We start from the raw sequence: 27,464 nt of genomic DNA, 5'->3' as shown, positions 1-27,464 counted from the left end.
AGATGTCCGGCTCCGCTGGTATGGACATGTCCAGAAAGCAGCACCTTCCACATGGCCAAGACTGCCTACTAACTAGAAGTCAATGGCCGGTGATCTCGCGGGTGCCCATAACAGAGGTGGCAAGATACCATCAATAAAGATATGCAAACCATGGACTTGTATCCTGGAGACGCAGCTGATCGTGCCAAGTGGCGTTCAATGATCTGAAAAGTGGATCCTGCACCTGTGGGAATATGCTAGCGGGAAAAGGAGGAGGAGAAGGAGAAGAAAGAGAAAGAGAAGGAGAAGGAGAATAGAATAGAATAGAATAGAATAGAATAGAATAGAATAGAATAGAATAGAATTTTTTATTGGCCAAGTGTGATTGGACACACAAGGAATTTGTCTTGGTGCATATGCTCTCAGTGTACATAAAAGAAAAGATACGTTCATCAAGGTACAACATTTACAACACAATTGATGGTCAATATATCAATATAAATCATAAGGATTGCCAGCAACAGAGTTACAGTCATACAGTCATAAGTGGAAAGAGATGGGTGATGGGAACTATGAGAAGATTAATAGTAGTGCAGATTCAGTAAATAGTCTGACAGTGTTGAGGGAATTATTTGTTTAGCAGAGTGATGGCGTTCGGGAAAAAACTGTTCTTGTGTCTAGTTGTTCTGGTGTGCAGTGCTCTATAGCGTCGTTTTGAGGGTAGGAGTTGAAACAGTTTATGTCCTGGATGCGAGGGGTCTGTAAATATTTTCACGGCCCTCTTCTTGATTCGTGCAGTATACAGGTCCTCAATGGAAGGCAGGTTGGTAGCAATTATTTTTTCTGCAGTTCTAATTATCCTCTGAAGTCTGTGTCTGTCTTGTTGGGTTGCAGAACCGAACCAGACAGTTATAGAGGTGCAAATGACAGACTCATTTGCAGACAGACAGACTCAAATGACAGACAGACAGAAGGAGAAGGAGAAGGAGAAGAAGAAGGAGGAGGAGAAGGAGAAGGAGAAGGAGGAGGAGGAGGAGGAGGAGGAGGAGGAGGAGGAGAAGAAGAAGAAGAAGAAGAAGAAGAAGAAGAAGAAGAAGAAGAAGAAGAAGAAGAAGAAGAAGAAGAAGAAGAAGAAGAAGAAGAAGAAGAAGAAGAAGAAGAAGATGCGCAGAAGACAGAGGAGAGGAGAGCAGTGGAAATCTATGGGCTGATCCTTGGGAAGGAAGAGCCACTGTTGCTAGCAAAGCCCCATCCTAGCTCTGGGGGATAAAAGGCAGGAGGGGCGGAGGTGAATAGATGTGGCAGACAACTATTCATCTCCTTGCCGGACAGACTTGTTAGCCTGCTGTGAGAGAGAAACTTGTTGCCGGCGCTCCTAATAAAGGAATCTTTGAGTTCACTTCAGAGGGTTCGTCATGTTTGGGGAGCTGGGTCAGAACAGCAGCATGCAAAACCCCGCCTCCCCCCTCCAGCCTGTGAAAAAAATCTCTCCCCACGGAAGCGGTCCCTGGTGCCCAAAAGGTTGGGGACCACTACCCTAAAATACAAAACGAATGCATTTTACTTAAAGAATAACAAACTCTTACTTGTTTAATACAGGTTTTGTCGATAATACCTGGAAAAAAAAATAAAATACAAGATGGTCAGGGCCGTGAATAGCTCAGGCTGTTAGAAGCCTGTTATTAGAACACAGCAGCCTGCAATTACTGCAGGTTCAAGCCCGGCCCAAGGTTGACTCAGCCTTCCACCCTTTATAAGGTAGGTAAAATGAGGACCCAGATTGTTGGGGGGGCAATAAGTTGACTTTGTAAATATACAAATAGAATGAGACTATTGCCTTATACACTGTAAGCCGCCCTGAGTCTTCGGAGAAGGGCGGGATATAAATGTAAATAAATAAATAAATAATAAATAAATTTAGACTTTTGAACAGTGAATACCGGCAGAGTCCAAATATAATAAGCTAAGATTAACCAGTGCAGCTGCACAGGATACAGGCAGTCCTCCATTTACAAACAGTTCACTTAGTGACCATTCAAAGTACAACAGCCCTGAAAAAAAGCGACTTATGACTGTTTTCCCACGCTTATGACCGCTGAAGCATCCTCGTGGCCACATGATCAATAGTTGAATGCTTGGCAACTGACTCACATTTATGACGGTTGCGACCTTCTGACAAGCAAAATCAACAGAGGGGCCAGATTCACTTAACAACTGCAGTGATTCATTGAACAACCATGTTTCTAATTTAACAACTGCGGGGATTAATTGGACACCTCTGGCAGGAAAGGTCGCAAAACGGGGCAAAATTCACTTAACCAACTGTTTCAATTAACAACCGAAATCTTGGGTTCAGTGGTAGTCGTAAGTCGAGGACTACCTGTATTAGGGCAACTTTCTCCCCACTGAAGCTCTCCAAATGCGTTGCACGTCAATTCCCAGAAGCCCCCAACCAACCTGGCAAATGCAGCAAAAGAAGGTCCAATCCGCAGAACAGAAACCAGAAATTACCTTGGTTGAGGCCTCAAAATGTGCAAAATATCTTCAGATTTGCCCTTCAGATTAATGCAGTTGGAAGGGACTCCTTGTAGCAGTGGTGAAACCTAAATTTCTTTCCTACCGGTTCTGTGGGCGTGGCTTGGTGGGCGTGGCTTGGTGATGGGGGTGGGGGTCATGTGACTGGGTGGGCGTGGCTATGTGACTGGGGGATCAAAAGACAGAAACTCACTAGCAATGTCCTGCTGGAGCAGGGTTGGACTAGATGACCTCCAGGTCCCTTCCAGCCCTGGATTATCCTCTGAAACTGTGTGTAGTGCCAGGTTTGTAGTCCTTTCTTCCTCTCCTTTTTCCTCCCTCCCTCCCTCCCTCCCTCTCTCCCTCCTTCCTTCCTTCCTTCCTTCCTTCCTTCCTTCCTTCCTTCCTTCCTTCCTTCCTTCCTTCTTTCTTTCTTTCTTTCTTTCTTTCTTTCTTTCTTCCTTCCTTCCTTCCTTCCTTCCTTCCTTCCTCCTTCCCTTCCTTCCTTCCTTCCTTCTTCCTTCCTCTCTCTCTCTCTCTCAGCCCCCCATCCCCCATTTTTTGCCTACACCCCCCATTTTTTGCCTAATAGGCTTTAGCTGTTTTACCTTTTAAAAAATGCTTTTAAAAGTAAAAAAAAAAAAAGCCTCTGATAATCAGGCACCTCAGCCGGGATCGTCAGAGTCTTGTTTTAACCCTTTAAAAGCATATTTTTTTTACAACCTCTTCCACCGAAGAGGTTGTTAAAAAAATGGTTTTAAAAGTAAAAAAAGAAAAAAAAGAAAGGCTCTGACGATCGCGTGGCTCAGCTGGGCATGGGGAGTGGGGCAGGGATTTTTGCTACCGGTTCTCCGAACCACTCGCCACCATTGCTACCGGATCAGCCGATCCGGTCTGAACCAGGAGCATTTCACCTCTGCCTTGTAGGTCATCTAGTCCAACCGCCTGCCCAAGCAGGAGACCCTACACCAGGAGTGTCAAACTCGGTTTCATGGAGGGCCGCATCAGGGTTGTGTTTGACCTCGGGGGCCAGGGTGGGTGTGGCCAGTGTGGGCATGTCCATCTTGACGTCACCTCTGGCGGATTCAGCGCTCTGCCAGTGAAAACGGGCTCCGAGCTCCGTTTTTGGCTAGAATGGCTTCCTGCAACCCTCTCCCAGCAAAAACAGAGCTCGGGAGGGCCGCGCGCAGCCCTCGCGAGCTTCTTTTTCACTGGCAGAGACACCGTGGGCCGTCCTTCACTATTTGCAGGACAGCTGCACGGGCCAGATCTAAGCGCCCCGTGGGCCGGATCTGGCCTGCTGGCCTTGGGTTTGATACCCTGGGCTCTACACCATTTCTGCCAAATGGCAGTCCAATCTCTTCTTGAAAGCCTCCAGCGATGAAGCTCCCACAAGCTCCCACTAAGGCCAAAGTGTTCTAAATTGAAATAATGGGAACTCATCTCAAAATAAAAAGGCCAATCCAACTGGGCCAGAAGTGGTTTGACCCCTAACTCGGCCACTTTAAAGTCTCCCGGTCCATTTTAAGACTGCAACCAGTTTTGGTCGCCATACTACAAAAAAGATGTCGAAACTTTGGAAATAATTCAGAGAAGAGCAACGGAGATGATCAAGGGCCTGGAGACTAAACCATATGAAGAACCGCTGCAGGTCTTGGGTTTGGCTAGTCTAAAGAAAAGAAGAATTGGGGTGACATGATAGCAGTATTCCAGTATTTGAGGGGCTGCCACAAAGAAGAGGGGGTCAATTTATGTTCCAAAGTCCCAGAAGGCAAGACAAGAAACAATGGATGGAAACTAATCAAGGAGGGAACCAACCCGGAATTAAGGAGAAACTTCTTAACAGTTAACCAGCAGAACAGCTTGCCTCCAGAAATCATGCCTGCTCCATCATTGGATGTTTTTAAGAGACTAGGCCAGAGATAACAGTAACAGTCCAACTTAAGGCCCGAGGGCCGGAACTGGCCCGTGGGGTGCTTAGATTTGGCCCGCGGGGTCCCCTGGAAACAGTGAAGGACTGGCCTGTGGTGTCTCTGCCAGCAAAAACGAAGCTCGGGAGGGCTGCATGCAGCACTCCCGACTCCGTTTTCACTGGCTGAAGGTTGCAGGAGGCCGTCGCAGCCCAAAACAGAGCTCAGAAGCCCATTTTCGCTGGCAGAGCCCTCGGGTCGCCACAGGCACCCGCAACATGAGTGGCGTCGAGCTGGCCACACCCACCCTGGCCACACCCATTCCCCCCCCCCAAGGTCAAACACAAACTTGATGCAGCCCACAATGAAATCGAGTTTGGCACCCCTGGACTAGACAGTCACTTATCTGAAATAGTATAAGTCAGTGATCCTTTTTGCCATCACGTGCCACAAGTGGGGGGGGGACTGCGGGGGGTCATGCGTGTGCGTGATAATTCTATGTGCCCCCACACATGCACGCCTGACCCCCCCCCCACTTTTGGCATGCAATGGCACGGTGGACCCATTCTTCATCCTTCCCAGGCTCCAGAGCCTTTCTAGGAGCCTGGGGAGAGCGAAAAATGGGCCTTCCCCATCCATCCCAGGCCTTCCGGAAGCCAGAAACAGCCTGTTCCCCTACTTCCAGTGGGCTCGAAAGGCCTGAAAATCAGCTGGCCGGCGCACAGATGCGCGCCAGAGCTGAGCTCACGTGCCCACCAATATGGCTCTGTGTTCCACCTGTGTTTCCCAACACGGGTCTAGGTTCTCCTGCTTGAGTAGGGGGCTGGACTAGAAGACCTCCAAAGTCCCGTCCAGCTCACTCATTCATTCATTCCTCTAGTTCAGGGGTCTCCAACCTTGGTCCCTTTAAGACTTGTGGACTTCAACTCCCAGAGTTCCTCAGCCAGCTGGGAGTTGAAGTCCACAAGTCTTAAAGGGACCAAGGTTGGAGACCCCTGCTCTAGTTAACAGCAATAAGTGTGAAACTTCCAACCAAGAAAAGATGCTTTGGGATAATAATGCTGTCTTGCATTGCAGTGGTATTTCCTGACATTGTAAATTAAAGGTGTACCATGACTAAGAGCAATAATTAAGTTTTTCAAAACTATCTTATCCTACGATGTCCTTTTATACGTAAACATTTGGAAGCCTGATATGCAAACTTGCACGTGCGGGTGGGGTTTATAATTCTAAAATAAAAACGAAAATTGATTTTTTTTTCTTCACGGTTATTAAGCAAAATCACTGAAGTTGTTAAGTGAATCACACGGCCGTTAAGCAAATCCACCTCCCTCCACTGACAACAGAAAAAAGGAGCATGATCTAAACTTGCCTTAAAGAGGGAATTAAGATTGATATGTTCCTGTCCTGTCACATTTAGTGCTCTAATAGCCGGAGTTCTGCAGAATAAAAAATAAAATATTAGTGTGACCGATTATATAACCGATTTCACAAGTCTGTGGACGCCCAGATTTTACACAGCTGGATTATTTCATACCGTAGGAAGAGGTCCAGATGTTTTCCCTTCCACCCCGATCCGTTTTTCCAGTTATAGAAAGTACAATTCTGCACTTCCTGCATGGACTTCCAAAAATACTTCCCCCTTAAGATTCCCCACCCCCACTTTCTTCTGTTAGAAACTCTATATTTTGGCTTGTGTTTTGCCTTTTAGGAAATAGAAATTCTACATTATAAAAATGATTTGCCACTGAATGCTTTTATGGTTTACCCAGAACCAAAGCGAAATCCATACTGGGAAAGATATCAAGGTTTCTTTATATGGAATCAATATAACCGTAGCTGTGCTCTGCATGATTAAACCTGATCAGGGGTGGGCTGCTGGGGGTTCGGGAGAACCTCTAGCTAAAATTCTGTGCAGTTCGGAGAACCCCCAAATTCCACTCCTGGCTGACCCCGCCCACCCCACCCTGACCCTCCCAGGAATCCCCACGCGGCCCGTTTTGGATGCAGGTAAGTGCAGGGCGCGTGTACGGAGGCTCGGGGAGGGCAAAAACCGGGCCTACTGAAAGTTCGGGAAGGGCAGAAATGGGCCCATTTCCAGCCTTCAGAGGGCTTCCGGAGCCTGGGGAGGCCGTTTTTGCCCTCCCAGAGGCTCAAGGAAAGCCTTCGGGACCTGGGAAGGGCAAACACCACACCATCACCCCGCCATGGTGCAGGAGGATGACTAGGCCACGCCCATCGTGGCCACGCCCACCCAGCAACCAGGAAGAAAACTCCTTGCTAAAATTTTTGAAGCCCACCCCTGGGAACAAGATCCCTGTTCGATCCCAAACCTTTTTTGAGATTTTAGCCATTATAATTTACCCCAACACAAGAGATATCAGGCATAAGCAGGTTATATTGTAATACTATTTTTATTTGTACAAAAAAACCCCTCACCTTGATATGGGTAAAGGTAACGGTAAAGGTTCCCCTTTCATATATGTGCTAGTCGTTCCTGACTCTAGGGGGCGGTGCTCATCTCCGTTTCAAAGCCGAAGAACTAGCGCTGTCTGAAGACGTCTCCGTGGTCATGTGGCCGGCATGACTCAACGCCAAAGGCGCACGGAACGCTGTTACCTTCCCACCAAAGGCGGTCCCTATTTTTCTACTTGCACTTTTTACCTGCTTTCGAACTGCTAAGCTGGCAAAAGCTGGGACAAGTAACAGGAGCTCACCCTGTTACGTGGCACTAGAGGATTTGAACCTCTGAACTGCCGATCTTCTGATAGACAAGCTCAGCATCTTAGTCACTGAGCCGCCACATCCCTCTTTACCTTGATATGGGCACCTTTCCAGAAAAACATACCTTCGATCATCATAAGGCGGTGGGTTGGTCCAGTGGTCATAGTTGGTCTCCACTCGGTACCACCTTCCAAACAGAAAATATACTTAAAAGCTGCCGTGTTAGAACATTTATTTGTTTGTGTTCCACCTTTATTATTTTTACAAATAACTCAAGGTGGAGATCATATCTAACACACTTCCCTTCAGTTTCCCCCCAGAACAACAGCCCTGTGAGGTGGGTTGGGCTGAGAGAGAGTGACAGGCGTTTCGTGGCTAGGGCGGGGCTAGACTTCATGGTATCATGGTGATTGGCCCAAAGTCACCCAGCCGGCTTTCACATCGAAGGTGGGACTAGAACTCACTGTCTCCTGGTGATTGGCCCAAAGTCATCCAGGGGGCTTTAACACCTAAGGAGAGGCTAGAATTCACCATCTCCCACTTTCTCGCTATTCAGTTTTTGATTTGTATCATTAGGTAGCACACTAAACCAGTTTGTGTTATTTTGCTACAAACCTCAGTTAAAAGCCATAAAGGAGCATTTAAATGTAAGCTTAAAGGTTTCATGTCTGACTCTAAGGGGTGGGGTTCATCACCGTTTCTTAGCCGAGAGACCTATAATTATCCAAATTGGTCATGCAGCCAGAATGATTATTTGTCAAGGCACAGTGAACTCTAGTATCTTCCCACCGAAGTGGTACCTATTTATCTACTCACATTTGCATGCTTTCAGACTGCTAGGTAGGCAGGAGCTGAGGCAAGTAACGGGAGCTCACCCTACTACTTGGTGCTTGGGTTTCGAACCCAAACTGTCAGTTTTCCAACTGACAAGCTCAGCATCTTTAACCACTGAGCCATCATAAGGTAAAAGTTAAGGCTCCCCTCACACATATGTGCTAGTCATTCTCGACTCTAGGGGGCGGTGCTTATCCCCATTTCAAAGCCGAAGAGCCAGCGCTGTCCAAAGACGTCTCCGTGGTCATGTGGCCGGAATGACTCAACACCAAAGGAATGCTGTTACCTTCCCACCAAAGGTGGTCCCTATTTTTCTACTTGCATTTTTTACGTCCTTTCAAACTGCTAGGTTGGCAGAAGCTGGGACAAGTAAGGCGAGCTCACTCCGTTACGCGGCACTAGGGATTTGAACCGCTAAACTGCCGACCTTTCGATTGACAAGCTCAGCGTCTTAGCCGCTACATGCCTTATAGCCATACCCCCCACTTACATATTTGTTAAACTTATTTGCCGCTTATCTTGCCGTGGGATAACTTAGGCAGCTTACAACAACAATTTTATGCTCCCGTCATCCTTACCGATTGGTAAATCGCTTGTCATTTGCTTTATAAAATTTGGATTCTATGCAACTTACGCCCCGTTTAAAGGATCCAAAGGCCAAACATCTATCGGGCCTGTTCTTTTCCTTGTGATTACTGCCCCTTGCCTGGCTGTTGTGCCTCCAAGGATATAATAAACATCAGCTATAATGGGTATCTTGGCGAGCATATAGAAAGCCGTTTGAAAATCATCTGCTTCACTTAGAACCTAAAAAAAACCAAAAGATTTCATGAATTATTCCCAAGTTTGGATAAAATTCTGTTAGCCAGAGTGTAGAACAGGGGTGTCAAACTCAAGACCCGGGGGGGGGGGGAATCCGGCAAGCGGGTGCTTAGTTCTGGCCCGCGGGGTCTCCCTAGAAATAGCGATAGACCAGCCCGCAGTGCCTCCGCCAGCAAAAATGGAGCTCGGGAGGGCCTTGCGTGGCGCTCCCGAGCTCTGTTTTCAGCCGCGACCAGGTTCATTTAACAACTGTGTTCCTAACTTAAGAACTCCAGTGACTCACTTAATAACCGTGGCAAGAAAGGTCGTATAATGGGGCAAAGCTCACTTAACAAATGTCTCACTTAACAACAGAAATGTTGGGCTCAATTGTAGTCATAAGCTGAGGACTACATACATAGCAAGCTGCACAGTGACTTTTGAAAGACAAGAATGTATTTTTATAAAATGTAGATTTGGCATTTTTGACAGAAATCTACTTAAGCCAGGGGTCTCCAACCTTGGTCCCTTTAAGACTTGTGGACTTCAACTCCCAGAGTCCCTCAGCCAGCAAAGCTTTTGGAGACCCCTGGCTTAAGCCACTCACTTGGAATGCTTTGTCTACAGCACAACATTTCACGAAACTTAAAACCAAATAAGTTTTCAGGTTTCACTTACAGATAAATGTTATTTTTAAGCCCATGCCGACTCAGCAGGAATCTTAAATTTAATATTTTATATATCTAAATATATCAAAATATATATCTAATACAGGGGTCTGCAAACTTGGCTCTTTTAAGACTTGTGGACTTCAACTCCCAGAGATCCTCAGCCAGCTGGCTGAGGATCTCTGGGAGTTGAAGTCCACAAGTCTTAAAAGAGCCAAGTTTGCAGACCGCTGGTATAGCGGAACAGGTTTCTAATCTCAAACCCAGTTGAAATGTCATTCAACTGCTTAGCTCTTTCTCTTGTAGTTGGAAAATTTGGGGTCCTCTTTGACAGCTATCCAGTCCACCTGAACATCACAGTCTTGAATTCCCACCCTATGGCTATGTGATTCTATGTCCTTTTTTTAAAATTTGCATTTATATCCGCCCTTCTCCGAAGACTCAGGGCGGCTTACACTATGTTAAGCAATAGTCTTCATCCATTTGTATATTATATACAAAGTCAACTTATTGCCCCCAACAATCTGGGTCCTCATTTTACCTACCTTATAAAGGATGGAAGGCTGAGTCAACCTTGGGCCTGGTGGGGCTTGAACCTGCAGTAATTGCAAGCAGCTGCTGTTAATAACAGACTGTCTTACCAGTCTGAGCCACAGAGGCCCGTTGAATCTCTCTTCTACAGTATATGGTATTAAGATACGATAATATATGTTAATATATATATTAACATATAATATATGTTAATATAGAACAATAATTATAATGGGGAAAAAACAGCAATTTGATGAAGTATACTATTTTTCTTTAACCAAAAGAAAAGAAAAAGAAAGAAAGAAAGAGACGGAGAGAAAGAAGGAAGGAAGGAAGGAAAGAAAGAGAAATAAGAAAGAAAGAGAGAAAGGAAGGAGGGAGGGAGGGAGGGAGGGAAGGAAGAGGAAGGAAGGAAGGGAAAGAGAGAGAGAGAGAGAAAGAAAGAAAGAAAGAAAGGAAGGAAGGAAGGAAGGAAGGAAGGAAGACAAGGAAGGAAGGAAAGAAAGAGAAAGAAGGAAAGAAAGAAAGAAAAAAGGAAGGAAGGAAAGAAAGAAGGAAGGAAGGAAGAGAAGGAAGGAAGGAAAGAAGGAAGGAAGGAAGGAAGGAAAGAGAAAGAAAGAAGGAAGGAAAGAAAGAAGGAAGAAGGAAGGAAAGGAAGGAAGGAAGGAGAAGGAAGAGGAAGGAAGGAAGGAAGAGAGAGAGAGAGAGAAAGAAAGAAAGAAGGAAGGAAGGAAGGAAGGAAGGAAGGAAGACAAGGAAGGAAGGAAAGAAAGAGAAAGAAGGAAAGAAAGAAAGAAAAAGGAAGGAAGGAAAGAAAAGAAGGAAGGAAGGAAGAAGGAAGGAAGGAAGGAAGGAAAGAAGGAAGGAAGGAAGGAAGGAAAGAGAAAGAAAGAAGGAAGGAAAGAAAGAAAGGAAGAAGGAAGGAAAAGGAAGGAAGGAAGGAGCGAAGGAAGAGGAAGGAAGGAAGGGAAAGAAAGAGAGAGAAAGAAACAAACAAAGAAGAAAGGAAAGGAAGGAAGGAAGGAAAGAAAGAAAGAAAGAAAGAGAAAGGAAGACAAGGAAGGAAGGAAAGAAAGAGAAAGAAGGAAAGAAAGAAAAAAGGAAGGAAGGAAGGAAAGAAGGAAGGAAGCAAGAGAAAGAAAGAAACAAAGAAGGAAGGAAGGAAGAAAGGAAGAAAGAAAGTGGAAAGAAGGAAGAGAGAGAAAGAAGGAAGGAAGGAAACAAGGAAAGAAGGAAAGCAAGGAAGCTCAGGACTGTATTGGTTGGAAACATGCGGAAGGGGCCTTCATCCTGCAACGGACAGACAATGTCTAAACTGATGATGATGATGATATTTTTCTATAACTATATATACCTCCCAAAAAACATGGCTTAAGTCACAGCAGGCATACAGGTAGCCCTCGACTTACAACAGTTCACTTAGCGACCGTTCAGAGTTACAACAGGGCACTGAAAAAAGTGAGTTACGACCGTTTTTCACGTTTACAGTCACTGCAGCCTCCCCTTGGTCACGTGATCAAAATTCAGCCGCTTGGCCACTGACTCCTATTTATGACGGTTTGCAGCGTCCCAGGGTCACGTGATCCCCTTTTGGTGACCTTCTGACAAAGCAAACTCAGTGTGGAAGCCGGGTTCCCATAAAAAACCGTATCGTTGATTTAACAAGCGTGGCGATTCCCTTAACAACAGAAGAAAGAAAGGCCGTACAGTGAGGCAAACTTCACTTCACAAATGTCTCACTTAGCCACCGAAATGTTGGGCTCCGTTGCGGTCGTAAGACAAGGACTACTTGCAAAAAAAAAAAAATTCTTTAAAAAAAAAAATGGTTACGCACAGTTCTGATAAGCCAGCTGGCTGGACTGAATCGAGCCAAAAAAGCTGCCATGGCATTCTCCCACCAGTAGCCAACATCTGTAAAACAGAATATAAACATATAAATATAAATATAAACATAAATATATATTTATTTATTTATTTTATTTATTTATTTTATTTATTTGCATTTATATCCCGCCCTTCTCCGAAGACTCAGGGCGGCTTACACTATGTTAAGCAATTTATATTTATATTTAATTTATATATATTTATAATTTATATATTTGTAAATTATCATTTATAATTATAATTTATATAAATTTATATAAACATAAATATAAACAAAAACATAAAGACTACTTTAGCTTTAATTGCAATAATACAAGAGCAACCAATAGATTTAAAACTTAATGTTAACCGCTTTAATCTAGATTGCAGAAAATATGACTTCTGTAACAGAATCATCAGTGTTTGGAATACTTTACCTGACTCTGTGGTCTCTTCCCATAATCCCAAAAGCTTTAACCAAAAACTTTCTACCATTGACCTCACCCCATTCCTAAGAGGACCATAAGGGGCGTGCATAAGAGCACAAACGTGCCTACCGTTCCTGTCCTATTGTTTTTCTTTTTCTTCTTCTTATATATATATATGTATGCTTATACCTCCTAATATTTACTCATATATATGTTTATATACTATATAATCTTTTTTGTGCGATATATATTGTTGTGACAAAATAAATAAATAAAATAAATAAATAAAATAAAATTTATATAAATTATAAACAGACTACAGGAACTATTTGCATTACTCAGGTGTCCCTGAGGACACAGATAAACCTCTGAGCGCTTCAAATGAGGGGTCTCCAACCTTGGTCCCTTTAAGACTTGTGGACTTCAACTCCCAGAGTCCCTCAGCCAGCAAAGCTTTGCTGGCTGAGGGACTCTGGGAGTTGAAGTCCACAAGTCTTAAAGGGACCAAAGTTGGAGACCCCTGCTTCAAATGATCAATTGTCTGCAAGGGGTATAAATCCTTCCATTCCCCCACTATCCTGTCAGAGTTGAAGAAGCTTCTTGGATGAGAAGTGAAACATCTTCAGAGAAAAAACAAGAAAGTCCAGTTGCCTCCTAAAAAAGCACCTTTGGGACAAACCATGATCTGGATGACTGAGAATCTCTACAGACTTTTAGCTATACAATTTGGGATGAAGACCTTTGGAATGGTGTGGGAGTAGGAATGGATTTCCAGAGGAAAAAATTGAAGACTACAGGAACCAGGAGCACTACTCAGGTGACCCTGAGGACATAGATAAACCTCCAAGTTCTTCAACGACCCTCAAAAAGGATGCAAAGGACCAGCTGTCTGCAAGGAATATAAATCCTTCCATTCCCCACTATCCAGTTGGAGTTGAAGAAGCTTCTTGGATGAGAAGTGAAACATCTTCAGAGAAAAAATAAGGAAGTCCAGTTGCCTCCCGAAAAAGCACCTTTGGGACAAACCATGACCTGGATGACTGAGAATCTCTACAGACTTTTAGAATATAAACATGAGAAACGCCTCAGGAAAACTAAAGTAAAAGCGATCCCCAAAATCAAAGATATGTATGTAGGTTTGATCACTAAACTAACGCCAAAACTACAGATAATCCGTCGCTTAGAACCACAATCCGTCGCTTAGGACCAAAATTTGCACCGCAAAAGCCAGGTGGTTATGGATTCATGCCTCATTTTACAAACTTTTGGCATGGTTGTTAAATGAATCACTGCGGTTGCTAAGGGAATTGTGGGATTGTGAAGCAAATCCAGCTTCTTTCCTTGACTTGGCTTGTCAGAAGCCGGCTCGGAAAGCCACAATTAGTGACCACATGGCCCCAGGATGCTACAACTGTCATAAAAGCGAGTCATTTGTCCAGCACCCAAATTTTGATCTCGTGACCATGGGAATTCATTTAGTGACTGTTCAAAGTTACAACAGCACTGAAAATAGTGACTTAGGACCATTTTTCACACTTATGACCGTTGTAGCATCCTATCATGCCCCCGTTGGTGCCTGACTCTGCGGGGGAAGACAAGCTGGAACTGGAGCCGACAGAAATTGAGGGGTCGGTTTTGTTGGCTTTGGAGGAAAGTGAGGAAGGCCAGGCCGAGGCAGCCCAGGGCCTTTAAGATTAGGATGGCTTGTAGGCAGGGAGGAAGGGGGGCAGGATGATCAAGAGAGGTTAAGCAGTGAACATGAGAGACAGAGCTCAGGAAATGAGCAAGGACCACCCCCTCCTGATCCTCGAGCTTGGAGAGTGGAGAGAAGGTGAGAAGAGAGCAGGCCGACATGACGGCTCTGGAGGAGAGCGCTGTTGTGGTCCGTCAGCAGCCTACGGAGCTGGCAACGGAGTCGGACAGCGATGAGGCTGAGGTGAGGTGAGGCCAGGGCCATCGGGAAGTGAGGTGCGGACTCCAGAGCCTCCAGAGACTGATAATAATGAGGCAGAGGAACAGGAGGAGCCTGTTCCTAATGCACGCATGAGAAGAGCTGCCAGAAGGCAAGAACAGCTCAAGCAGAGAGGACAACTCAGAAGTAGGGCCAAGAGATGATTGGCCCCTCCCATAAGGCTTAAAACAGACTGGTGTTTCAGCTTTGCTGGAAAACAACGTTGTAACTGCGTCTTCTGCTTCATTTTCTGCTTCGTATCCGTCTTTGTTTTTGTGGCTTCTGGACGTTTTCCAGGAAGGGCCTTTGGCAGTTTTTCTAATTGGACTAAGGTTTGTGAGATAACTGAGGAATTTGTGTTGGGAGGCATTTGTTTTACTTTGAGTTGAACGACGCTGGGAATGAAGTAATTCCCAGCTGTTCGAATAAAGTTTGTTTTTCCACGGACTAAGTTTATTACTACCTACTTGGGCCTGGCTCACAACAAGCACCCCGGCCCTCTCTACAAGGCACACCTGGGGACTGAGACTGTAGGGAGGGGTATTTGTTGGGAACAAATGCTGAATTCCTGGAGGGTGGAGTGCCGTTGCTGACGTTTGAAGTTTCCTGGATTCCTTGCATTCTTTCTGGATTTCTTGCTTTGGAGCCGTGTTGCTTACAGCATTGGGCTGGATTATTTGTAGCCAGAAGCTGCTTGAGGTGCGTATGTGTACGCGCCATCACTTTGCTCTGGGACTTGCCACAAAAGTGGGAGCATTTGGGGAAATTTGGAGCAATTAAAGGGGTGGTTTGAACTGCCAGCTGCCTGTTACCTCTGTGCCGTGTCCTGGTGATTTTCGTTTGACGACTGACTCCCATTTATGAAGGTTGCAGCATCCTGTCTGGGGAATTCTGGGAGTTGAAGTCCTCCAGGCTTAAAGTTGCCAAAGTTGGAGACCCCTGATCTAACAGACATTCCTTACAAATGCTACAACGCTTGATCTTGGTGTCAGGCAAGAGACTCAGCAAATGGTTAGCTCATCTGCGTAAACATAAAATTTGTGTTACCTCGTTCATTCCCAGAGATGGAAAACTTGTGTGGACTTTGCCCCGTCCATAAACCGACGTAGCCGAAGAATGTAGTGCCGCTGAATTTTACCTGGAAATAATTAAAGGACAGAAGAAGCTGTACTTATCCCTCATTGTTTTGAATCTTATTCTCCCTTCAAAACACTAAACGGGCTAGGGAGATTATGAATCATTTCATGCGATGAAAACCCCCACCCCAAGCCTTTTGACTTAAATGTAGAGTAAGAGTTAAAATGCTTTAGGGATGCAGAGAGAAAGTCATTGCAACTTGTTTACTGCAACAACAACAAAAAAAAAGAAAAGAAAAGAAAGAGGAACAAAATTAAGGAAGCAAAATTTCCAAATTTGCCCAGTTCTTCCTCAAACCGATCCAGTACAAAATTGGGCTCTCTTTATTATTTTTATCATTCATATCCATAACAACATAACAACATAATAACAACAGAGTTGGAAGGGACCTTGGAGGCCTTCTAGTCCAACCCCCTGCCCAGGCAGGAAACCCTACACCATCTCAGTCAGATGGTTATCCAACATTTTCTTAAAAACTTCCAGTGTTGGAGCATTCACAACTTCTGCAGGGAAGTCATTCCACTTATTAATTGTTCTAACTGTCAGGAAATTTCACCTTAGTTCTAAGTTGCTTCTCTCCTTGATTAGTTTCCATCCATTGCTTCTTGTTCTACCCTCAGGTGCTTTGGAGAATAGCTTGACTCCCTCTTCTTTGTGGCAACCCCTGAGATATTGGAACACAGCTATCATGTCTCCCCTAGTCCTTCTTTTCATTAAACTAGACATACCCAGTTCCTGCAACCGTTCTTCATATGTTTTAGCCTCCAGTCCCCTATCCCTCCGTCTTTTTTTCCTCTCTGGTTTTCCACTGAGGGCTGCTTGGCACATTATCCAGAAATGGAACCAAAGTTCACTGGAAGTATTATTTTAAAAGCCTGCATCACAAACTGAGAAGGGAAATGAGCAGAATAAGAGAGTTGGAAGGGACCTTGGAGGTCTTCTAGTCCAACCCTCCGCTTGAACAGGAGACCCTACCTACCCCATTCCAGACAAATGGCTGTCCAGTGATGGAGCACCCACAATTAAATACGAATAGAACAGAATAACAGAGTTGGAAGGGACCTTGGAGGTCTTCTAGACCAACCTCCTGGTTAGGTAGAAAACCCTACACTATTTCAGACAAATGGTTGTCCAATCTCTTCTTAAAAACTTCCAGTGTTTGCGAATTCACAACTTCTGGAGGCCAGTTGTTCCACTGATTAATTGTTCTCACTGTTAGGAAATTTCTCCTTAGTTCTAAGTTGCTTCTCTCCTTGACCAGTTTCCACCCATTGCTTTTTGTCCTATCCTCAGGTGCTCTGGAGAATAGTTTGATTCCCTCTTCTTGGTGGCAGCCCCTCAAATATTAGAACACTGCTATTTATTTATTATTTAATCACAATTTTTTTAAAAAAAAACACTTTTGATGTCGTACATAAAATAAAAATGATATAACAGTATAAAAGCGGGAAGTTTGTCCCTGTGAAGTAATTTGTATTTTCTTCTAGTTTTCTATTACTCTGCAATCTTTTCCACATGGTATCTATATTTTCTAATTTCTATGTATTTTTTTCCTCTCCTTTTCCTTTTAAAAGCAATACTTTCGGGGTTTTTTAAAAAAAAAATGGGAACAATTGGATATTTATGTTTATCACCAAACTTTATGGATGGTTATGCTTATAAAAGTTGGGTAGAGAGATTCGGAAAAGCAAATGTTTGCAATACAATTGATTTACTGATGATACATAGTAAAGGTAAAGGTTCCCCTCGCACATACGTGCTAGTCGTTGCCGACTCTAGGGGGCGATGCTCAAAGCTGAAGAGCCAGCGCTGTCCGAAGACGTCTCCGTGGTCATGTGGCCGGCATGACTCAACGCCAAAGGCGCACGGAACACTGTTATCTTCCCACCAAAGGTGGTCCCTATTTTTTCTACTTGAATTTTTACGTGCTTTCGAAACTGCTAGGTTAGCAGAAGCTGGGACAAGCAACGGGAGCTCACCCCGTTACACGGCAGCACTAGGGATTCGAACCGTTGAGCTGCCGACCTTTCGATCGACAAGCTCAACGTCCTAGCCCCTGAGCCACTATGTAATCCCCTTACATAGTTGGCTACTAAATGCATGTACAGGTAATCCCCAAGTTACAACCATTCATTTAGTGACCACTTGAAATTACGATGGGGCTGAAAAAAAATGACTTTCAACAGGTTCTTGCATTTATGAGGCATCACAGCATCATGGTCATGTGATCAAAATTTGGCTGTTTGTTGGACTGTATGATAAAATGGGCACAGAATATTCAAGAACCAATAATGTTGGAAACATGGGAGAAAATCTGGGTTAGAAATGTTAAGTTTACACAAGCACAGAATTTAAGGGAAAATTTTTATAAGATGTTTTATAGATGGCACTTAGATCCCAAAAAATTATCATGTATGTATCCTGATATCCAAGCGAAATGTTGGAGGTGTGACTGTGATGACGCTACATATTTTCATATTTGGTGGACTTGCAAGAAAATTAAGGCCTTTTGGATAAGAATTTGGTGGATTATTCAAAATGTCCTGAAGAAGAAGATAAAGTTCCTGCCGCAATTTTTCCTTTTGGGAATTATAACGGATTGTACAGGGATTGAGACTAAATTGATTCTGAATTTAATAACAGCAGCAAGACTGTTGATTGGACAATATTGGAAGAAAAAAGAGTTACCTACAATAGAAGAATGGATATTGAAAGTTACTAATTTGGCTGAGATGGCTAAAATCTCAGCTTTTTTGAAAGACAATACGCAGGAAAGATATTTAATTGAATGGAAAAAATGGATTGATTATTTACAAAACAGATATCAGATTAAGAAATATCAGATTGCCTTTGAATAATTAGGAAGTATTATTTTATGTAATGGGGGGGTTGGGAAATGAAAAGATTTGGATGAGGTTAATTGGATTAGAAGGGAAAATTTTACTCTATGTTTGGTTTATGTATAACAATACTTGTGATTGACCGGGAAGCCGGGGAAGGAGGGGAAGGGGTTTTGTGGGGGAGGGGGAAAAGGGGGAAATGTTTATGTTTGTTAAAACTTTTTCAATAAAAAATAAAAAAATAAAAATAAAAATTTGGCTGTTTGCCAACAGGCAGGGGTGGGCTGCTGGGAGTTCGCAGGGGTTCGGGAGAACCTCTAGCTGAGATTCTGTGCAGTTCGGAGAACCCCCAAATCCCACTCCTGGCTGGCCCCGCCCACCCCACCCCTCTCAGGAGTCCCCAAGTGGCCCTTTTTGGATGCAGGTAAGTGCAGGGCGTGTGCGGAGGCTCAGAGAGGGTGAAAAACGGGCCTACTAAAAGTTCAGGAAGGCCAGAAATGAACCTGTTTCCAGCCTCCAGAGGGCCTCGGGAGCCCAGGGGAGACTGTTTTCACCCTCCCGGAGGCTCGAGAAAAGCCTCCTGAGCTTAGGGAGGGCAAAAACGCCCCCTCCCCCCGCCGTGGTGCAGGAGGCTGACTAGGCCACACCCACCATGGCCATGCCCACCCAGCAACCGGGCAGAGAACCCCTTGCTAAAGTTTTTGAAGCCCACCCCTGGTAACAGGCATGTATTTATGACCGTTGCACTATCCCGGGGTCACATGATCTCCACTTGCGACCATCACAGTCAATGGGGGAAGCCGGATTCGCTTAACGACCTCACGATTCAATTTAACAACTGAAGTGATTTCTCTTAACCCCCTGTGGCAAGAAAGTTGTAAAATTGGGTGCAAACCCCTCTTAACAACCGCCTTGCTTAACAGTAGAAATTTGTCAATCGTATGTCAAGGACTGCTTGTACCTCAAAACAAACTGTGTCCTACGCTGCTGCCGATAACATTTTTAATTTTTAATCTCTGCCAGGCTCTTTTTGTACCTGCCCGTCCTTGATAAAATCCACATCGATAGTAATCTTGCTTAAATAATCTCCAAAATCATAGTCCATATTCCGACCGTGATATATGTTTCCTTGTTTGTCTTGAGCAACTATACTGGTGCAGAAACTGCGCGAGAGAAAAAGAACAGCAGCTCCGTTAGAAAAGGCTAAACTTTTTATCTTTGTCTTTATTTATTGATTAGCCTCTTGGGCCATATCAAAGTGCAAAGTTTCAGAAACAAATTATTACTAAAATTTGATAAAAGCAATTTAAAACGGAATAAAATATGATTTCAAATGACATTGGAATAAAATGTGATTTCAAATGAAATTAGCATAAAATACACTCTAAGATTAAAAATGGAATAAGAGACAATAATTTAAGCTACAGATAAAATAGGATAAAATATTTTGGGGTTTGGTTTGGTTTGGGTGGGGGAAACCTCGGGCGCTTCAAAGTTGGGTTTTCAGCAGCTGTGACAATATGACATGCCTAATAAATTCATACTTTGAGGAAACCCCAGCCCTCAGAGATTTAACATAACATAACATAATAACAGAGTTGGAAGGGACCTTGGAGGTCTTCTAGTCCAACCCCCTGCCCAGGCAGGAAACTCTACACCATTTCAGACATATGGCTATCCAACATTTTCTTTAAAATTTCCAGTGTTGGGGCATTCACAACTTCTGCAGGCAAGTTGTTCCACTTCCACTTGATTGTTTTAACTGTCAGGAAATTTCTCCTTAGTTCTAAGTTGCTTCTCTCCTTGATTAGTTTCCACCCATTGCTTCTTGTTCTACTCTCAGGTGCTTTGGAGAATAGTTAATTTGATTGTGTTGGGTTTGTTACTTGGAACCAGGGATGGGATTCAGCCGGTTTGGACCGGTGCAAGGAAACTGGATGCGAATTTTACATCTGTCTCACTGAACCGGTAGTTGCAAGGACAGGCTGGCCCCGACCACCCCACCGTGCCCCTCCCCACCCAGGAGTCTCCATGCAGCCCTGTTTGCTGGCTGAGAAACTCTGGGAGTTGAAGTCCACAAGTCTTAAAGGGACCAAGGTTGGAGACCCCTGCTCCAGAGCCTGGGGGAGGCCATTTTTACCCTCCTGGAGGCTCGCGGAAAACCTCCAGAGCCTGGGGAGGGAGAAAAACAGGCCTATCGGAAGTACCGGAAGTCCAGAAATGGGCCTGTTTCTGGCCTCTGGAGGGCCTCCGGAGCCCGGGGGAGGCCGTTTTTTGCCCTCCCAGAGGCTCGAGGAAAACGTCCAGAGACCAGGGAGGATGAAAACGCATCCCCCACCGTAGTGCAGGAGGCCAAGTAGGCCACGCCCCCATGGCCCCGCCCATCCAGCAACTGGGCAAAGAACCGCTTGCTTTAATTTTTCAATCCCACCCCTGCATGGAACCCTGACAACGTTACTAAGGAAAGCAGAGGAGAAAACATCTTCCCTGATCTTCGCGAGGGGTCCTTGCCATGAGGGATTTTCCCCACCCACCTCCGTTCCCGAGACTCACAAAATGCATCGCAACACTCACGCAGTGAATTCGTAGGCCAGATTCAGCAGGACCCCGTCACCGACATTAACCCCAAACATTTTGGAAAGTCCCCGAATCTCTCCTTCGTAAGGCTGGGGGATGTAGGCTTCTAAGTCTTCTGCGACACGTCGTACAACTTCATGGACCCATTTGGGGATCACAGAACTGGAAGGAAAGAGAGCCATTGGGTCATCATTAACCCATTTTATTCTACATACCTTTCATATCCAGTGGAACAGCTGGCCTCTGGAAATTGTGGGTGCTCCAACGCCGGAGGTTTTTAAGAAGAGACTGGATATCCATTTATCTGGAATGGTATAGGTTTTCCTGCTTTGAGCGGGGGGGGGTGGGGTTGGACTAGAAGACCTCTGAGGTCCCTTGTCCCAATGGTGCTTTTTCAAGAGGCAACTGGACAGCCCTGGGGTTGTGTTGTGCCTCGTCCGCTTTCCCCGCAGCCGGGGCCTTCTTATCTGCTTCCGAACGCTGAGGAATGTCCTAGCATGCCTCCCGGCCCCAGCCCTGGCTCCATGCCCAGACAGGCTGAGGAAGAAGAAGCGCCTCCAGCCCCCAGCCCTGGCTCCATGCCCAGGCAAACGGAGCAACTAGACCCCTCCCCCTCCCCCACAGCATGTGAGCCTGAGGAAGGTCAATTACCAACAGCTGCAGACTGGAGTGACCCTCGCTTCAGGAGAATTGATAGGTGGCGTCAACAGAAGGAAGGGAGGGGCAGGCCGGGATAAGTGCTGAGTCATGGAGCCACACCCCATGGCCTATATAAAGGATCTGCTTTCTGGCATTCTCTGAGTCAGGCAAAGTCGAACTTATCTTGCTGAAGTCACTTTCTGGTCTCCTGCCTGCCTTGAGAACTTTGCTAGGACTTTGGCAGAGCTGCAGAGGCACGCCTGATTCGGATTTCCCTGACCCGGCCATCAGCGGAGGAGTGGGACACGACAACTTGTGGGTTTTTCTTTGAAGACGTTTCACTTCTCAGCTAAGAAGCTTCTAAAGAGTTCTGAAGAGCTGATGATGCTTCTTGGATGAGGAGCGAAATGTTTTCAAAGAAAAAATCAGAAAGTCCAGTTGCCCCTTGAGAAAGCACCTTTGGGATAACCAGGACCTGGATGACTGAAAATCTCCATGGACATTATGAGATTCCTTCCAGCTCTGATATTCTGAATTGTGTTCTTCTTGTTGTTGTTATTAGTTGCGAAGTCGTGTCTGACCAATAGCGAACCTATGGACCATGCTCCTCCAGGCCTTCCTGTCCTCTAACACCCTCTGGAGTCCATTTAAGCTCACGCCGACTGCTTCAGTGACTCCATCCAGCTACCTCGTTCTCCGCCGTCCCATTCTTCTTTTGCCCTCCATCGTTTCCAGCATTCGGCTCTTCTCCAGGGAGTCCTTCCTTCTCATTAGGTGGCCAAAGGATTTGAGTTTCCTCTTCAGGATCTGGCCTTCTAAAGAGCAGTCAGGGTTGATCTCCTCTAGGACTGACCGGTTGGATCGCCTTGCAGTCCAAAGGACTCACAGGAATCTTCTCCAGCACCAGAGTTCAAAGGCCTCCATTCTTTGGCGCTCAGCCTTCCTTATGGTCCAACTTTCACAGCCATCCATTGCAACTGGGAAAACCAGAGCCTTGACTATATGCATTTTTGTTGGCAGGGTGATGTCTCTGCTTTTTAGGACGCTGCCTAGATTTGCCATAGCTTTCGTCCCCAGGAGCAAGTGTTAATTCTATTCTGTACCTCCCTAATCCAATAAAATTGTCTTTATAGAACCAAATACAATTAGTTCTCGCATGGAAGTTTTCCAGAAAATTTCAGCTCTATAAACTACATGGAGGAATATAAGGAACTCATTACCTGACTCTATAGTCTCTACTCAAAATCCCAAAATCTTCAACCAGAAACTGTCTACTATTGACCTCACCCCATTCCTAAGAGGACTATAAGGGGCATGCATAAGAGCACAAATGTGCCTACCGTTCCTGTCCTATTGTTCCTTTTCATTATATCAAATTAACATAGTTATTGCATTCTTTTGCTTATATATATATATATTTCTTATATGATGTGTTGTTGTTTCATGTCAATGATTGTATACTGTTGTGACAAATGAAATAATAATAAAAAATAACCAGTGGTGAAATCCAATTTTTTTTACTACTGGTTCTGTGGGTGTGGCTTGGTGGGTGTGGCATGGTGGGCGTGGCAGGGGAAGGATACTGCAAAATCTCCATTCCCACCCTCTCCAGGGGAAGAGTACTGCAAAATCTCCATTCCCACCCCACTCTGGGGCCAGCCAGAGGTGGTATTTGCCGGTTCTCCGAACTGCTTAAAATTTCCGCTTGTGGCAAAGCTGGCTGAGGAACTCTGGGAGTTGAAGTCCACAGGTCTTAAAGGGACCAAGGTTGGAGACCCCTGCTTTACAATGTTTCTGCCAGAAAATGGAATTTTATCCTAATCTCTTTCTCCACCTCCTCCTCCTCTTCCTCCTCACAATCTCCCATTACAGAAGGTCTCTAAAGTTCACCCAGTCAGGAAAAAACATTTTGTCCCAGCTCAGGTGAACTTGGCTCCAGTTTTAGAAGTTCAGTCTGGAAAAACAAACCAACGAACAAACTATGAGGGAGTTTCGAAGGAAGTTTTTGGCTCGCAGTTTTGCTCAGTTCGGAAGAACCTCACATAGAATTTAAACAGAATTGCAAGGGGCCTTGGAGGTTATCTGGTCCAACCCCCTGCTGGAGCAAGAGACCCTAAGCTACTACTTCAGCTTTAATTGCAATAATACAAGAGCAACCAATAGATTTAAACTTAATGTCAACTGCTTTAATCTAGATTGCAGAAAATATGACTTCTGTAACAGAATCATCAGTGCTTGGAATACTTTACCTGACTCTGTGGTCTCTTCTCATAATCCTAAAAGCTTTATCCAAAAACTTTCTATTATTGACCTCACCCCATTCCTAAGAGGACCATAAGGGGCATGCATAAGCGCACAAACGTGCCTACCATTCCTGTCCTATTGTTTTTCTTTTCTTCTATACCTTTATATACTATATAACCTTTCTGTATGATAGTTACATATATTGTTGTGACAAAATAAATAAATAAAATAAATAAATATTTCAGACACATGGCCATCCAGTCTCTCCATGAAAGCCTCCAGTGTTGGGGCACCGCCCACTTTATTCAGAATAGAGCCGGAAGGGACCTCGGAGGTTTTCTAGTCCAACCCCCTTGTCTCAAGCAGGAGACCCTATAGTCCCATTTCAGACAAGTGGCCCTCCAGTCTCTTTTGAAAAGCTTCCAGCGTAGGAGCACCCACAACTTCCGAAGACAAGCTGTCCCATTGATTAGAATTAGAATCAGAATCACGGAGTTGGAAGGGACCTCAGAGGTCTTCTAGTCCAACCCCCTGCTTAGTCGTCAACTTTTAGGAAGTGTCCCCCTTCGTTCCAAGTTGCTCCTCTCCTCCTCCTCCTTCTGAAGGCAAGGAAGAGTGCCCCCTCCCTTAGGAAACCAGCAAGCAAACCAGGATACAAACACCCCAAAGCAGAAGCGGAAAGAGAGGGAGGCGGAGGTGGAGGGAGGGAGGAAGAGAAAGAGTGGGGGAGGGAGGGAGGAAGAGAGAGAGGAAGGGAGGAGGAAGAAGGAGAGTAGGTGAGGGAGGAAGAGAGAGACAGGGTTGAAGAGAGAGGGGGGAGGTGAGGGAGGAAGAGAGAGAGAGAGAGATGGAGGGAGGGAGGAAAAGAGAGGAAGAGAGGAAGAGAGAGACTGGGAGGGGGAGGGAGGAAGGAAGAGAAAGAGGGAGGAGGGAGGAAGAGAGAGAGGGAGGAAGAGAGAGACTGGGGAAGGGAGGGAGGAGGAAGAGAGGAGGAGGAGAGAAGAGAGGAGGGAGGAGGAAGAGAGAGGAGGAAAGAGAGAAGAGAGAGAGAGAGGAGGAAGAGAGAGAAGAGAGAAGGGAGGAGGAGAGAAGAGAGAGGGAGGAGAGAGAGAGAGGAGGAAGAGAGAGAGGAGGAAAAAGAGGGAGAAGAGAGGAAGAGAGGAGGAAGAGGAAGAGAGAGGAGGAAGAGAGAGTGGTGAAGGGAGGAGGAAGAGCAGAAGAGAGAGAGAAGGGAGGAGGAAGAGAGAGAAGGAGAAGGAGGAAGAGAGAGAAGAGAGGAGGGAGGAAAAGAGAGAAGGAAGGAGGAGGAAGAGAGAAAGAGAGGAGGGAGGAAGGAGAGAAGGAGAAGGAGGAGGGAGGAAGAGAGAGAGAAGAGAGGGAGGAGGAAGAGAGGGAGAGAAGGAAGGAGAGGAGGAAGAAGAGAGGAGGAGGAAAGAGAGAGAAGGGAGAAGGGAGGAAGAGAGAAAGAGAGGGAGGGAGGGAAAAAGAGAGAGAAGGGAGAAGGGAGGAAGGGAGGAAGGGAGGAAGGGAGGGAAGAAGAGAGAGAAGGGAGAAGGGAGGAAGAGAGAAAGAGAGGGAGGGAAAAAGAGAGAGAAGGAAGGAGGGAGGAAGAAAGAGAGGGAGGGAGGGAAAAAGAGGGAGAAGGGAGGAAGGGAGGGAAGAAGAGAGAGAAGGAAGGAGGGAGGGAGGGAGAGAGACAGAGACAGGTGCGCGGCTCGGCTGTCAATTCTTCGAGGATCACAGGAAAGTCCCGATCCAAACTCTCTCCCATTTTCCCTTCCTCCCCTTGAGGCTTTGAAGCTCGCCCCCCGGCCGGCCAGCCAGCCAGCCGCCCAGCCCCCGCTCGCCCGTCTCCTCCTCCTCCTCCTCCTCCTCGGAGCAGCGTCCAGCCGCGCTCCTCACTCGATGACGTGCCCGACGACGGCGCGCATGAAGGCCGGGTCGAAGTGCCGGCCGACCGGGGCCCAGCGGCTCTCGGGGGGGCTGTCCAGGCTGACGTTGAACCGCAACGGGGCTGCGGCTGCGGCTCCGGAGCCGGGCTCGGCGCTCCCGCCTCGGGGCGAAGCCAGCAGAAGGAGCCCCAGCAGGAGCGGCAGGGAAGAGCCGGAGCCCCCGAGGCGCCCTTGCCCGGCCATGGAAAGCGGCGACTGCCAGAAGAAGCGAGCGGGGCGGCCGGAGATCGCCGCTCGGCCTTTCCCCACCACTTACCCCGCCCGCCGCTTCTCCAACGCCGCCTCTTGGCTTGCCGCCCTTGCCCGGCCCGGCAGCTGCGCTCGCATCTGGGCGCGGCTGCCCGAAACGGATCCCCCGGAGCGTTTTTTTGCCAGGAGTTCCGCGGGCGAAGCAAACTTCCGAAAGAATAGAATAGAATAGAATAGAATTCTTTATTGGCCAAGTGTGATTGGACACACAAGGAATTGGTCTTTGGTGCATAGGCTCTTAGTGTGCATAAAAGAAAAGATGCCTTCATCAAGGCGGAAAGCTTGGCGAGACACTCAATCGGGATAGAGCTGGATGGGACCTTGGGAGGTCTTCTAGTCCAACCACCCCTCCCCACCCTTACTCAAGCAGGAGACCCTTGTACAGACGGTCCTCGACTTACAACAGTTGGTTCCAGAGTCTCTTCTTGAAAGCCTCCAGGACTGGGGCATCCCCCTACCCACTTTATTCAGAATAGAGCTGGAAGGGACCTCAAAGGTCTTCTAGTCCAACCCTCTCCCAACTTGCTCAAGCAGGAGACCCTGTAACAGACGGTCCTCAACTTAAAACAGTTGGTTCCAGAGTCTTTTCTTGAAAGCCTCCAGGACTGGGGCATCCCCCTACCCACTTTATTCAGAATAGAGCTGGAAGGGACCTCAAAGGTCTTCTACTCCAACCCCCTCTCCCAACTTGCTCAAGCAGGAGACCCTGTAACAGACGGTCCTCGATTTAAAACAGTTGGTTCTGGAGTCTCTTCTTCAAAGCCTCCAGGGTTGGGACACCCCCTACTTTATTCAGAATAGAGCTGGATGGGATCTTGAGAGGTCTTCTAGTCCAACCCCCCTTTCCCAAGCAGGAGTCTCTTCTTGAAAGCCTCCAGGGTTGGGGCACACACACCCCCACTTTATTCAGAATAGAGCTGGAAGGGACTTCAAAGGTCTTCTAGTCCAGGGGTCTCCGACCTTGGTCCCTTTAAGACTTGTGGACTTCAACTCCCAGAGTTCGTTTTTTGCTTTGCTGGCTGAGAGACTCTGGGAGTTGAAGTCCACAAGTCTTAAAGGGACCAAGGCTGGAGACTCCTGTTCTAGTCCAACACCCCCCCACTCTTACTCAAGCAGAAGACCCTTGTACAGACGGTCCTCGAGTTACAACAGTTGGTTCCAGAGTCTCTTCTTCAAAGCTTCCAGGATTGGGGCATCCCCGACTTTATTCAGAATAGAGCTGGAAGGGACCTCGGGAGGTCTTCTAGTCCCCCACCTTGCTCAAGCAGGAGACTCTGTACAGACGGTCCTTGACTTACAACAGTTCATTTAGTGAACATTCCCAGTGACCGTGGCATCGAGAGAGAAAAAAGGAACTAATGTCCACTTTTTACCTTTGTACTGTCCCCATGGTCATGGGATGCTTGGCCACTGACTCATATTTATGATGGTTGCAATCTCCCCCAGGGTCACGGGACATTCTTTTTGTGACCTTCTGATGAGCCCAGAAAGTCAATGGGGAAGCCAGAGTCGCTTAAGAGTCTGATTAATTTAACAAATGCGGTGTGATTTGCTTAACAACAGTGGCAAGAAAGGTTGTAAAATGGGGCAAAACTCAAGGCACAAATGTGCCGGTTGGCAACA

The 27,464-nt window shown here is 46.1% G+C and overlaps 1 protein-coding gene across 1 annotated transcript in view; it reads right to left on the bottom strand.

The window, feature by feature from the left end:
* Positions 1–25,876, bottom strand: part of NAAA (N-acylethanolamine acid amidase) — a 28,717-nt gene extending 2,841 nt beyond the window's left edge. The window contains exons 1-9 of the mRNA XM_058193469.1: positions 25,543–25,876; positions 20,755–20,919; positions 19,217–19,343; positions 15,251–15,341; positions 11,796–11,872; positions 8,596–8,768; positions 7,252–7,314; positions 5,776–5,842; positions 1,566–1,594 (exon numbers count right to left, since the gene is read on the bottom strand). Of these exons, the coding sequence (XP_058049452.1) occupies positions 1,566–1,594; positions 5,776–5,842; positions 7,252–7,314; positions 8,596–8,768; positions 11,796–11,872; positions 15,251–15,341; positions 19,217–19,343; positions 20,755–20,919; positions 25,543–25,775 (1,025 nt within the window). The 5' untranslated portion in view covers positions 25,776–25,876. The remainder of the gene's footprint in view (positions 1–1,565; positions 1,595–5,775; positions 5,843–7,251; positions 7,315–8,595; positions 8,769–11,795; positions 11,873–15,250; positions 15,342–19,216; positions 19,344–20,754; positions 20,920–25,542) is intronic.
* Between the last annotated feature and the right edge of the window lie 1,588 nt (positions 25,877–27,464).

The sequence above is a fragment of the Ahaetulla prasina genome, chromosome 8, assembly GCF_028640845.1.
Source record: "Ahaetulla prasina isolate Xishuangbanna chromosome 8, ASM2864084v1, whole genome shotgun sequence".
Classification (NCBI taxonomy): Eukaryota; Metazoa; Chordata; class Lepidosauria; order Squamata; family Colubridae; genus Ahaetulla; species Ahaetulla prasina.
Note: the sequence above shows the minus strand (reverse complement) of the source record. Positions and strands in the feature narration are given on the sequence as shown.